The 12,865-nt window shown below is 40.1% G+C and overlaps 1 protein-coding gene across 1 annotated transcript in view; it reads right to left on the bottom strand.

The window, feature by feature from the left end:
* Positions 1–12,261, bottom strand: part of TMPRSS7 (transmembrane serine protease 7) — a 41,156-nt gene extending 28,895 nt beyond the window's left edge. The window contains exons 1-7 of the mRNA XM_045385419.3: positions 12,016–12,261; positions 8,267–8,397; positions 5,950–6,017; positions 4,336–4,529; positions 3,275–3,313; positions 2,314–2,542; positions 290–420 (exon numbers count right to left, since the gene is read on the bottom strand). Of these exons, the coding sequence (XP_045241354.2) occupies positions 290–420; positions 2,314–2,542; positions 3,275–3,313; positions 4,336–4,529; positions 5,950–6,017; positions 8,267–8,359 (754 nt within the window). The 5' untranslated portion in view covers positions 8,360–8,397; positions 12,016–12,261. The remainder of the gene's footprint in view (positions 1–289; positions 421–2,313; positions 2,543–3,274; positions 3,314–4,335; positions 4,530–5,949; positions 6,018–8,266; positions 8,398–12,015) is intronic.
* Between the last annotated feature and the right edge of the window lie 604 nt (positions 12,262–12,865).

Below are 12,865 nucleotides of genomic sequence, written 5' to 3' on the forward strand. Positions count from 1 at the left end.
GGATGACAGTTACTTTCTGCACATGTTACATCCATGGTACCTGACATTTCTCTTCTTGTCCTATTCACCTTTTGAGTAACCTTATTAACACCTTTATACTAAGTTAATAGTTCTTACAGAATTCATTCTGTCCAAATAACTAATATGGTCTCTCTCTTCTGACTGGACCCTTGTTCAGAGTCCCAGACTAATAAAATGAATATTATAACACAGCCTCCAGAAAGATAAGAATAGGCTATCATAACAAATATTTCTAAAAGTGACTTCTGCATAACTGGGGAAGACTTACTTTGTTCTGGAATGACCTCAAAATATGCCCAGATTCCTGAGAGCCTCTGTATATGAGGAGCCTTAAATGTCACCAACATGAGATTATTTGTGGAAACAAATGACATTAATATTCTTGTGGGTTCACAAATTCTGAAAGCAGATAATAAAACAAAAGTACATGAACAATACATTATTTGAGAAATGGGTCTCCTGTTCGAGAAATGGGTCTCCATTCAAAATGATTCCACAGGTTTCCTGGGCCATCCGTTCAATCCATCCACTCAGTGCTTGGGACTCTCTCCCAACCAGAACCTCATCCATTAGTAGCCACAGAGCACTACAGAGCTGGAAAAGGTAGATACATTTTTGTGTAGGAACCCCTACCAGAGAATTTTCTGGGATGCCTGTCACTGGCTGCTCCTTGAGCACAAATACGGTATAAAAGTAGTGTATCGAATGGCTAAGGTCCTGGACTCTGCCCTAAGGAAAACTGGATTCAAAAGTCAGCTCCATCATGTAAATGGATGAAAGATGCCAGGCTTAAATCTTTGTAAGCACCAGTTTCTCTTCTATGCAATGGTAGTGTTACCAGAACGAAGGCCATGTGAGTTGTCCAGGTACTTGGCATTTTAAACAAAGAATTGAGCAAAAATGCACAAAGCAACAAAGGAATGAAACAGAAATGAGAAAGGAAAGCAGGGATTTATTAAAGCTCTCCACAGGGTGGGAGTGGACCAGAGCAAGCTGTTCAAGGGCCCAGTTACAAAGTATTTGGGGTTTTAAGTACTCCTTGTGAGGTCCCTATCAGCTACGCCTTATCTGGATGAAGGATTTGGTCCATGGCTAATTAAAGGTCGAGGTAAATTGGTGCAGTATGCAGCTGAAGGGATGGCCCGGGTTTAGCCTGAGGCCAATCAGGGTGCTTTCCCTTTCCACCTGAGAAGTGGTGGAAGCGGGAGGTTGTAGGGTGATGGGGCTTTTCTTTGGTTTAGCTTTAGGAAATTTACATTAATTGGGCTTAGGTTCCCTGCCCCCAGATCTTGTTGTTTCCCCTTGAATCAGCTTTAGGAAGTCAGCACTAATTGGCCTTAAGTTCCCTGCCTCCAGATCCTATTCTCCTGCCTCAGTAGTAATAATAATAGTATGCTCCTCATAGCATTGTGTTGAGGATTAAATGAGATATGTAAATATGTCTGAAAGGATGAAAAGAAGCCGATAATGATGGAGGAATGGGCATCAGTGGCAAACTTACTTTTCACTGCATATTCTTACATAGTGTTTGAATTTTTAACATGTACATTCATCACCAAAATATAAATACCTACATACACACATAAAGCATCGTTACGTACATCCACAGACATGGTTAAAAATAATAGGATGATTTATGTACCTTTTTAGCACAGTGAGTAACAAATACTTTCTTAATAAAGCCTAATTCATTATTAGTTTACCAAATATTAAGCACCCATAAATAAATATCTACTATTAAGTAAAAAATACTAGGGTATGTATATGTGTGTGCTATTACATATACATGAATGAAAGGATTTATGCTAAAATATAACAGAAATTTGTTCTGAATAAGGAGATTGTAAAATAATTGATACTGTTTCCTCTGACCTAATTTTCTACAATAAACATGTGTTATCTTTGTAATGAGAAAAGAATTTAATTGTTTACTAATGTGATGCAATCATCATAGGATATTTATTCTTACACTGTTGAAACAGTAGACTTCATTTTTATTTCAATAAATTAAAATTAAACAAAGTATCTGTTATATTTCAGGTATATTGGCTGAAGTTCTTGCTGTACTGACTTTGACAGTATTTGCTACAAGTGGAAAACAAACATTGAGTCTGATAGGCTCTGGCGAGGGTACTAAAGTATAATGGATACTAAATAGGGCATGGGTCAGTCATTGACCTCATGTGTGCACACAAAAACTGTTTTTAAAAAAATCCAGGGGGAACACAGATACTGTAAAACAGAGGTTGTAAAAAATCTTTTTACCTGCCAAGAGGAGTACCTGCATCGTACCTGTACAAGATGCTGCTCCGGATGGGCAAAAGGGAGTCATAAATGGTCAGGGAGTCAGTGACACAGTTGTCGGCTTCGATTTGGATGGACTTGATTGAGAGACGAATCAGGTAGCCCACTATGGCCACCAGCTTGAAGTGGCACATCAGCCTCCCTGAGGTTGCAGAAATCTCCAGCGGGTAGTGGAGAGACAGACGCTCTGCATAGAAGTACTGAGAGCAGCCTTTGTCTGTGGAGACAGCACCATTTTCCTTTCTTTTCTTTATTTTAGAAATGATTTTTCTAAAAAAAGAAATCTTTATAGAAAAGTAAAGAGCAAAAGAGGTCATGTGAAGGACATATGCTGCCTTTGCCAGCCTAGGTTCACTTCCCTGCCTTCGGGTAACAGCCCTGCATTTTGGCTTTAGAAACTACCCACACTCTGTCTATATAGTTTGGTTGGGGTTAAACTCACCCCTAGCTTCAGAGGTGGGCACATAACCCAGGCTGGCCAATCAGAGTCAAAGAAGTCATTTCAAGAATAGGCATGTCAGTCAATCCAGACAGTGAGAGTCAGCCCCAGGACTTCTGCAAGAGCAGTCAGGAAATACGTGGAGGTGGTTTCACCATGGTTGAGAAAATGATAAATTTTAAGTTTGGATCTACTTGGTGGTCCTTGTTACAACCACAGTGAAAGAGCACAATTTGATAACGAAGTCTCTATAGAAGTAGGCAGAGATGCAGAGTTCTGATGATATTTTATTTTAGATCCTAGACTCAACCATGACTAATGCCAGCACATTCCATGTATGTCCCACTTACATGAGCCAGTCAAGTTTCTTTTGTGCTTAAGCCAGTTTGAATGCATTTCTGTCACTTGCAATTAAAAGAGCACTAACAAATACCATCAATTAGAAAATGAAAATTACAGCCAAAAACAATATTAACATGGGAGGAGGGGGAACCACATGAAAGAATTTACCAGATCCTATGGTTGACGAGTAATCCGACCGAAGCCCAGCTGCATTGAAAAAGCATATAGACAAGAGACTGAATCCCATCATTTCATTTTGTTAGAATTTTACTTCGTAAAAATTATTTTCAGTCCTTCTTTAAAAGCAATCAAATGCATCTGGGATTTACTTTAAAATAATCCTGTGAGGATGAGGTAGTTGTTTAGGTGTTTAGAGATCAAATAGAATAGTTGAGAGTGAGTTGATAGTTGTCGAAGCTGAGTAATGGGTGTATTAGAGTTCACTGTACTATTCTCTTTACCTTTGTATCCTTGAAATTGTAGTTGCAAGTTTCAAATATTTTCAAAGGTAAAAAAGCAACCAAACAAATATGATATTAGTCCTATATATGAAATAATACATGGGATACAGAATTTTCTATGAGATTTTTCATTTATTTAACAAATATTTGTCAGCTACCTACCATATGCCTAGTGTATGTGTGTGTGTATATAATATAGATACTTATATATTTTTAAATACACAGAAATTTATAAATTTATAACATATGTTCATATATGTATTTTATATATAAAATTTAAATCAAAACAGAAAATTGCATAAGTTTTGAGTTATGCAATCATTAAGCCATTTTACTATCAAGGCAAACAATGAAATTTGCATTTGAGGCTATGAAGCAAGCTGTTTTGGAGTGTTGGACAGCATTACACAGTAAAGGGACAGTCTGTCTGGGCAAATAAAGTAACAAGATAAACCTCAGCAAAATTCTTCCTTGTCTAGGTCTTTGTTCTTTGGGGACTTAGTTTGACGATGCATGAACTGAATAAAGGTAGGTAGAGGTACACAGTAATACATTCAATTTCATATGAATATTTTCCCCAAATCTATTGTTCAATCGCTGTATTTTTACTTTAGTAACATAGCTCCAATGTCTTTAGTTAATCCTGCGCTCCTGGGATTGTGGGATAATCCCACATTGTAATGCTTCATTACAATGTTGACTGTAATCATGGCAAGTTTCCGGAGTGCTGCAGGAAGGAATGCTAAAGGAGAATTACCCAACAATCACCATTTAGTATCACAGAGTCCATGTCCACAGCCAGACCCTGCAAGCTCCCCACAGAGGTCCGGTTTATGATGCTTGTCTGGATGGAGTCCTTCAAGATGGCGGCCACACAGTCTTCACAGAAGATGTGGCCTTTGGCTCGTGGCATGACGAACACAATCCAAAAGTGGACAAGGAGGCCACCTTTGTTGTTGCTGCTATAACGAAAAAAGAGAGCTCGTCAGGGACCTCACAAGACTTTACAGAGAAGCAGTACCCAACTGATAGCTTCAAGGTAAGGCCAGTGAGCACATCCTTCAACTGAAGCTAGCTCCCTACTTTAGGTAGTCATTGACTTCTGTTATGAAGATTGGTGAAGGACAGCATCATGTTAAATGTATTCAGACTATTGTGTTGGATTCTAATCTAAAACCATTACTGTATAGTTGCATCTCCATGGAGAATATGCTATTTCTAATGGATATCAATCAGTATTCACTGCCATTAAAATTTAAAACCGTGGCCAGGCGCGGTGGCTCACGCCTGTAATCCCAGCACTGTGGGAGGCCGAGGCAGGCAGATTACCTGAGGTCAGGAGTTTGAGACCAGCCTGACTAACATGGTGAAACCCCGTCTCTACTAAAACTACAAACATTAGCCAGGCATTGTGGCGGGTGCCTGTAATCACAGCTACTTGGGAGGCTGAGCTGGAAGAATTGTTTGAACCCGGGAGGCGGAGGTTGCAGTGAGCTGAGTTCATGCCATTGTACTCCGGCCTGGGCAGCAGAGTGAGACTGTCTCAAAAAAAAAAAAAAAAATTAAAACCATTACAATGTTTGATACTCTGCCATGTCCGGGGACTGTGCTAAATCTGCTTTATCCCATTTAATCTTATGAGAAGGTCCTATTATTATTCCAATTTTATAGGTGAGAAAACTGAGGCCAAATACAACTCCAAGTCACATAGCTAGTAGCAGATCCAGTAATTAAGCCCAATTTGGTTTCCAGTCTGCCCCCAGAGCCTGAGCTCCTAATAGCATGAATACTGCCATGTTTTATGAAAGGAACATAACATGGCGTTCTGCAGTAAATGACTTGAGAAATGGAAGGTTAAGGAAACTAATCAAGTTGCTTTACTCCAAGGCTTCTCAGTGCTTTAATATGTCAAAGTGGATTGTGGATTGTGAATCTCTGCAGATATATTGGGAGTGGGTGGGGTGGGATACAATATATGGTGCACAATTTTTTCTAAAAATTATTTGACCATGAATCCCCTTTTTTCTCAGAAGATCTCTATTGACCAGTTTTTCACTGAACATTAAGAAATCATAGTCTGTGCTTTATTTTTGCCTCCACCCAATATGTTAGACAAGTTTATGGCCATTTTGCACAGCAGCATTGCTATAGGGGTTCAGGATTCTAGCTATGGGGAGAAGGTCGGGATTTGGTAGATAAAGAGCAAAAACACAGCATGAAAGCAGGACAGTGAGTTGAGTCACTAGTTGTGTTAATACAGTATGAATCCCCAACCACCCCCAAGAAGCTACTTAGGAATGGTGGAATCTCAGCCTTTTCATAGCCTTGAATGGAATTTAGAACAATGAACACAGAAATCCCAAAACGAGGGACATGCATTACCTGACATCTGCAACAACAGACTGCTCATAAAATTTGGAGAAGGCAGATGTTGTATACACCAGGTTTATCTGAAAAAGAATAGTTGAGGTATCTGAAGTATTTCATACTTGACTTCCTTTTACAGTATCTTAAATGTTGTAGGCCCAAGCTCTGACAGCCAGCAAGAAGAAGTGCAAGCCTCAAAATAAAGGCCCCTAACTCCACACCCAGACATTATTTCTTGAATTCAAATAAATTCTTCCTGCAACAATCTTGGGTGACCTCCTTTATTCTGCTATCTGTGAAAAATCAGTGACCCTCAGTCACTTATTGCTCTCTTTAAACTCAAACTTAAATTCTGTATTCTCCTCACTCCAAAGGTTAATTTTCTCCACAGTTAACAAATAAACTCATTTAAGCACATTTTCATACCGCAGTATCTGACTCAACGTCTTTTCTATCAGGGCAGCAGCGTTGACTATATTCTTAAGGACCCAACGTCTTTTCTATCAGGGCAGCAGCGTTGACTATATTCTTAAGGACACATTCTCATATTGGCCACTAGGGGGCGAGTGGTATCCACAGCCAGATCTACCAGCCTCCTTCAGAACAAACTCTAGGGAAGGGCCCCAGCCCTTTTAAAACTTCATAATTGGATCTCAAAGGAGAGCTATATTCCAATTGATTTACTTCTTGGCCCTCACCCAGCATTTCTAAAACCAAACTCACTCTCTTCTCCCAAGTCATTTTCTCTGGTATTCTCCTTCCTACATAATTTGAAAACCACTACATAATTGCCCAAGATTAAAAAAAAAACTTTTTTAACCCTTAGAAATTATGAAGTGTAGTGGAAGTAATATGAGCTGTGAAATTTAAATTCACTGTGCAACACAGAACATGTTGCCTAAACCTGTTTAGACAGTGGTTTTGTTTGTTTGTTTGTTTATTTTTTTATTTATTTTACCTATAAAGTGGTAATCAAAACACCCACCTCCTTGGGATAATTTGAGACATAATTGGTATACAGTCTTATGCCACATGACATTTTGGTCAATGACAGACCACATATATGACAGTAGTCTCACAAGATTATGATGGAGCTGAGCGACTCCTATCATCTAGTGATTTGTGTTACAATGAGCTACACTGTTCAGTACAGTAACATTCCATGCAGGTTTGTGGCTTAGGAGCAGTAGGCTATACCATCTAGCCTGGGTGTGTAGTAGGCCACTCCAGCTATGTATGTGTACACACACTCTATGATGTTTGTACAACAGTATCTCCATTGTTAAGCGACACAGGACTGTATAAATATTAGAGGCAAAGGGTTTAGTGACGTACTCAGTATATAGGAGGCATTCAGTAAGTAAAAGCTGCTCTGAGCACTGTTGTCTTTGATGTGCCCTCTCTCTCACCACCTTTCCTCCTTCTACACAGCCAGTCATTGTGTCAAGGTCATCACTATGACAACCCTCTCCAGTACCATGGAAATACAAATGGACAGCAACGTTCTAGTTGGTAATATGTGCCAAGAGCCATGAATACATACTTTTCTATTTGTCCAAGTAATTATGCTTTTAGGAAACCACCTAAAGGAGTAATCGGACATACTCACAAAGAATGTGGCAGCTTTGCTGTCTCATTATCTATAGCAAAAATTGGGAACAGCCTAAACATCCAATAAATGGAGATTTGCTAACTTTGAGGCTATTGTAACTCACATTTTTTTTAAGGCAGATTTACTTGCATAGAAGCATGCAATAGCATGCTAAGAGAAAATGTTAATTTATAAAACTGAAATATATAGTCCAGTATTGCACTATTCTTGTATTTCAGAATAAAAAGGGGCTTTATCTCTGGTGATGACGTTAAAGATGATGTTAGTTTTTAAAACATAATCATCTGAATTTTGCTAATTTTTATAATAAATATTTATTAGTTCTATAATGAGAAAGTTACTTTTTACAGTGAAGAGATTGCCAGTGCATCGAGGTTGAAATAAATGTGTACAATAGTGGAATTAATCGGTATGCATCTAACTTCAGAACTGGAAGGTATTTTAAAGGTCATCTGATTCCAATTCCTTTATTTTATGGTTGAGAAAAACTGAAGCTGAGAGAGGCATTCTTTTTTTTACATTGGAACATGGGAGCAGGGGGAGAAATTCTATCTTATAGCCAAGATGTGCTAAATTTCATGTTTTCTTCTGACAGCTTCCTTTGTCTACCCTGCCCTCTACTTCCCTAAACCCTGCTCACCTCTGACACTTGTGGTCCCCTCCAGCTTCATCCCCCACCTCCCCGCAAACCCATAACCCCTTCTACCCCCATCGCCTCACCACTTGCTGCACAGTCCGTGCCACGGAAAGAAATTCCCTGGACTCCTTTTGTTGGTATTCAGGAAGAAACTCAATGTTGGTGATGCGAAACATCCCAGCAAAGTAAAAAGCATCTTTGCTTTCTGTCTTACCTGTAAAATAGGAGAGAACGAGATTGGGAGGCTTTCCCATCTGTGTGGCAGTAAGGAATTGTCTGAGCTATGTCAGTATGAGGCTCCTAAAATAATTTTATTTTAGGCAGCTACATACTAACTGGTTCAGAGCCTGTGAAGTTTTAAATGTAGGTAACAACATCTATTTCATCAGCAGCAAATAACCGTGTCTCAGAATATTCCTTCTGTCAGCTCTGGCAACTAGTTAAGAGCAAGATTAAAAGGATCTCATGGCCCTTGTGTGTTACTTTTCTGTGGTCCATGTATACCCCACTTTATCATGATTTCTCTCTGTCTCCTTTATGGGCTCTCCGAAGGAATAAACGGTAATTTATTTTGATTCCTCAGCCCCTGATGCAGGCAGTGCCTGGCTTAGCTTTGAAGCTCAATAAACATTTGAGGGAAGGAAGGGAGGGACAAAGTGGGTAGAGGGGGAGAGAAAGGGAGAAAGAAAGAGTGAGAAAGAGAGAGAGAATATTTCCTCTTAGCACAAGGCCCAGCACATGGAAATGCTAAATAAATGATGGCTGAATTAAAAAGAAGTTGTAACCGCTGTGAGGATAGGAAACAGCTTGCCTTCTAAGATCCATTAGTCACTTTAGCCTCAGGAAGTGTAGGGAGGCTGGGGAGGGGAGGAGGCAGCACGGGGTAAGGGGCAGGAGGCTTGAACTCCTGTCCTTGATTTGTTTTTTCAGGTAATGTGACCCTGGACTGATCGCCTCGCCTTTAGGCCAGTCATATAAAACAGCAGTTGTTTTTTGGTTTTTGGGTTTTTTAATTTTTATCAGGGAAGTGCTTCCTGGATTTCTTTTTTTCTTTCTTTCTTTTTTTTTTTTCTTTTGGTTGCGGACTCTAAAATTCAAATGAAAGCTATGACTTCTTTCCAGAAGCTCATATGTCCTTCTCATATCAGTGAGTACTCTAGAGTCTGAACAACAATCATGCAAGAAAGATCAATTAATTTAGCATTAAATCAGACTACATTTACCTAACTCTTCAGCTCAGCCTAATGTATAAGATCCTCCGTAGTCTCCCTGTTTACCTGTCTCTGTCTACCTCCTTTCTCAAGGCCACCCTCCGTGCCCAGATTTCATGTATCAAAACTAACCTGTTTTCTATTGAAAAATTCTTACTGGTCCATACCAGTCTCCATTTGCTTCTACTGATCTGTTTCCATGAAGTGGCCTTCTCCGATTTTTATAAACCAACAAACTACATCTGCACAAGGATGTTCTAAAACTTTTATAAACATGCTAGGACAGTGCAAATGTGTCAGCTGGGGAACAGCAGAGAAACGACGGCAAATAAGCTGCTTTGTTCTGGGCTGAGGTTGTGCGTGTTTATCTTAACGGCCCATTGACTTCCCCACCAGTTTCCTCAAGGACAGAGATCGTATCTCGCTCACCACTCTGCTCCCATGCCTACCCCAGGACCCAACACATAATGAGCAGTCTCAAGATGTATCAGATGAATGTTCAGGAACCAGTTCACGAACCCTTCTCTGGATGCCATCCCTGGGCAATTTAGATGTCTTTCTTCTGTCATCACAAGATAATCACTTAAGCAAGAAGTTCAGCTCACACCTTCTCTCTAGCACTGAACTGTGAACTTTTTGAAAGTAGCAAATGCCTCTGTGAGCTTTCCAAAGGTAGGAGATGCATCATGGTGTGTTTGATGCCCTACCTTCTGCCAAGCAAATCACAAGTCATCAATTTATGTGCATATAAGTGACCTGAACCGTTCAAGACAATATTCCTTCATTCTTTGCCTAAAAGTCTTCCCTTCCATTCAGATTTTCATATCTCTGAGAGTACATCTAGGAAAACTATTTCTCTACCCATAACGCTTCTGTCACCAAATGTGGGGGTAAGGGTGGGGTGTCTCCACACCAAGCAATTCTCCAATTCTTTGCAGACACTAACTGGATGTCCAATGATACAGTTCAATTCTGACACCAGCTACCAAGAGTTCGTGTCAGACCCCAAAGGTTAAAGGCACATTATCACGAGACCGCCCCCCACTGCAGATCCCAATCAGAAGTAGTAGGTCCCCAGGCTACCCACACTGCTGTCCAAATTGGCTGCAAATTGGCTGTTCTCATAAAGCCCTCAGGTTTCATAATTTGCTATAATGACTCACAGAACTCAGAGAAACACTTTACTTACTATTTCTTCTTTATTATAAAGGATACAGATGAGCAGTCAGATGAAGAAGTAGCTAGGGCAAGGTTCAGAGGGGTCTGTAGAGTAGGAGCTTCTGTCCCTGTGGAGTTGGAGCATGCCACCCTCCCAGCAACTGGATATGCTCACCAACCTGGAAGCTCCTTGAACCCTGCCATTTAGGGTTTTTATAGAGTTCAATTTTAAATCATTTCCCATTCGTGAATAAGCTCAATCTTCAGCCCCCTCCTGAAAGTTACAATCCTCTCAGCATGTGGTTGGTTTCTCTGGTCATCTAGGGGCTTTCAGCCACCGGTCATTTTGTTAACATACAAAAAGACATTCTTAAAAGCTCTGTGTTAGGATCTAGGGACTACAATCAAATATTATAACAAAATGTATGTATATAAAACAAAAGATGCTCCTATCACTCCTATCATTCAGGAAGTTACAGAATGTTAGAAGCTCTGAGCCAGAAATCTGGGGCACAGAATAACTATATATTTCACATTATGTCATGTGCATGTATTTTGTATCAAATATATTAACATGTATAGATGGCAACTCCAAAACAAGTCAACAAAGGCTATACTTACAGTGTTGCATAAGTAAGAACTCTATAGGAAAGGGCTTAGTTATGACACCTGTCCAAAAGGATCAGTCAGATCAACAAACACATAATAACAGAGGAGAGAAAGATGCATGTGCAAAATGGAGCTCAGGGAGCTGGAAATTCAAGGTTGCCTAGAAACAGGTGGTGGGTGGAATGAGGAAATGAAACAGCTTAGCATTCCATTAATTTTCTTAAAGCTACAAATGCATTACATTTCTGAACCAGTCAAAATCTCCTGAGCATCCTTCTCAGCTCTTCCCATCCTATCCCCAGTCTCCACCTCTTGCTCTCCTATGGGGAGAAAATGGTGTTGGTAAGAAAAAGAAATGAGAAAGAGAATTCTGGTTTATGTCTCCTTAAAACATCAACACCAGGCCAGGCACCATCGTTCATGCCTGTAATCCTAGCACTTTGGAAGGCCAAGGTGGGAGGATTGCTTGAATACAGGAGTTTGAGACCAGCCTGGGCATCATAGTGAGAACTCTGTCTCTACAACAAATTTTAAAAATCAGCCCAGGTGTGGTGGCATATACCTGTGGCCTCAGCTACTCAGGAGGCTGAGGCAGCAGGATTGCTTGAGCCCAGGATTTCAAGCTTGCAGTGAGTTGTGATTGTGCCACTACACTCCAGCCTGGGTGACAGAACAAGATCTTGTCTCAAAACAAAATAACAAATATCCATCAACACCAGTTTTGGAAATGGTGTATCCATATTGGAAAAAGGAAAATCCCATTGGAAACACCTACTGCAGATTAGGCCTGCATTGCTAATGCTAGACTCACACCATAAGCCCTAATCCCAAAGAAACACAGATTTTTAACTTACTGATATAGAGCCACAGAAGTGTCCAGGCTGTGACCGCTAGGATGAATAAAAATACTGTGAAGAGAATGATTTTATTTTGTACATTCCAAAAGGGAACTTTCTTCTTGGATTGCTTCTTGGGTTTGGCTTTGCCAATGTGTCTTTGTGGTGGTTGTCTTCCTGGCAATGGTAATCGTCTCCCCAGCAACGGTGGTCGTCTCCCTGGCAGCTTCTTTTGGGCACTGACCACTTGGACTGAGATATTGGATATCTTAAAAATAAAAAAAAAAAGATATATTACCAAGTAGAAGTAGTCAGGATCTTAAATGAAACTACCCAGTCAGGAGAGGTTGGTGATAAAAGGCCTAAATGTAACTGTTTAAGCATTCATATTTATGTAAGTATATCAAATTATTTGCATCAGTATAATAAGTTGATTTGCACCAAGTCACAAAATTAAGATCAGAGAAACTAGACATTACTGTATACAAACCCTAGTGAAATGGTTTCTATCAGGGAAACCAGCCCCCAATATTTCAACATAGGTTCTTTTCTATTTTCCTTAAGTGTCAGCCGGTCCAAGAAATGAAGAGAAAGAGTATAAAAGAGAGAAATTTTAAAGCTGGGTGTCCGGGGGAGACATCACATGTGGGCAGGTTCCGGGATGCCCCCTCAGCCCCAAAACCAGCAAGTTTTTATTAGCGATTTTCAAAGGAGAGGGAGTGTATGAATAGGGTGTGGGTCACAGAGATCACATGCTTCAAAGGCAATAAAATATCACAAGGCAGAAGATCAGAGCGAGATCACAAGGTCAGGGCGAAACTAGAATTGCTAATGAAGGTCTATGTCCCACTGGGCACACATTGTCATT

The sequence above is a fragment of the Macaca fascicularis genome, chromosome 2, assembly GCF_037993035.2.
Source record: "Macaca fascicularis isolate 582-1 chromosome 2, T2T-MFA8v1.1".
NCBI classification, from domain to species: Eukaryota; Metazoa; Chordata; class Mammalia; order Primates; family Cercopithecidae; genus Macaca; species Macaca fascicularis.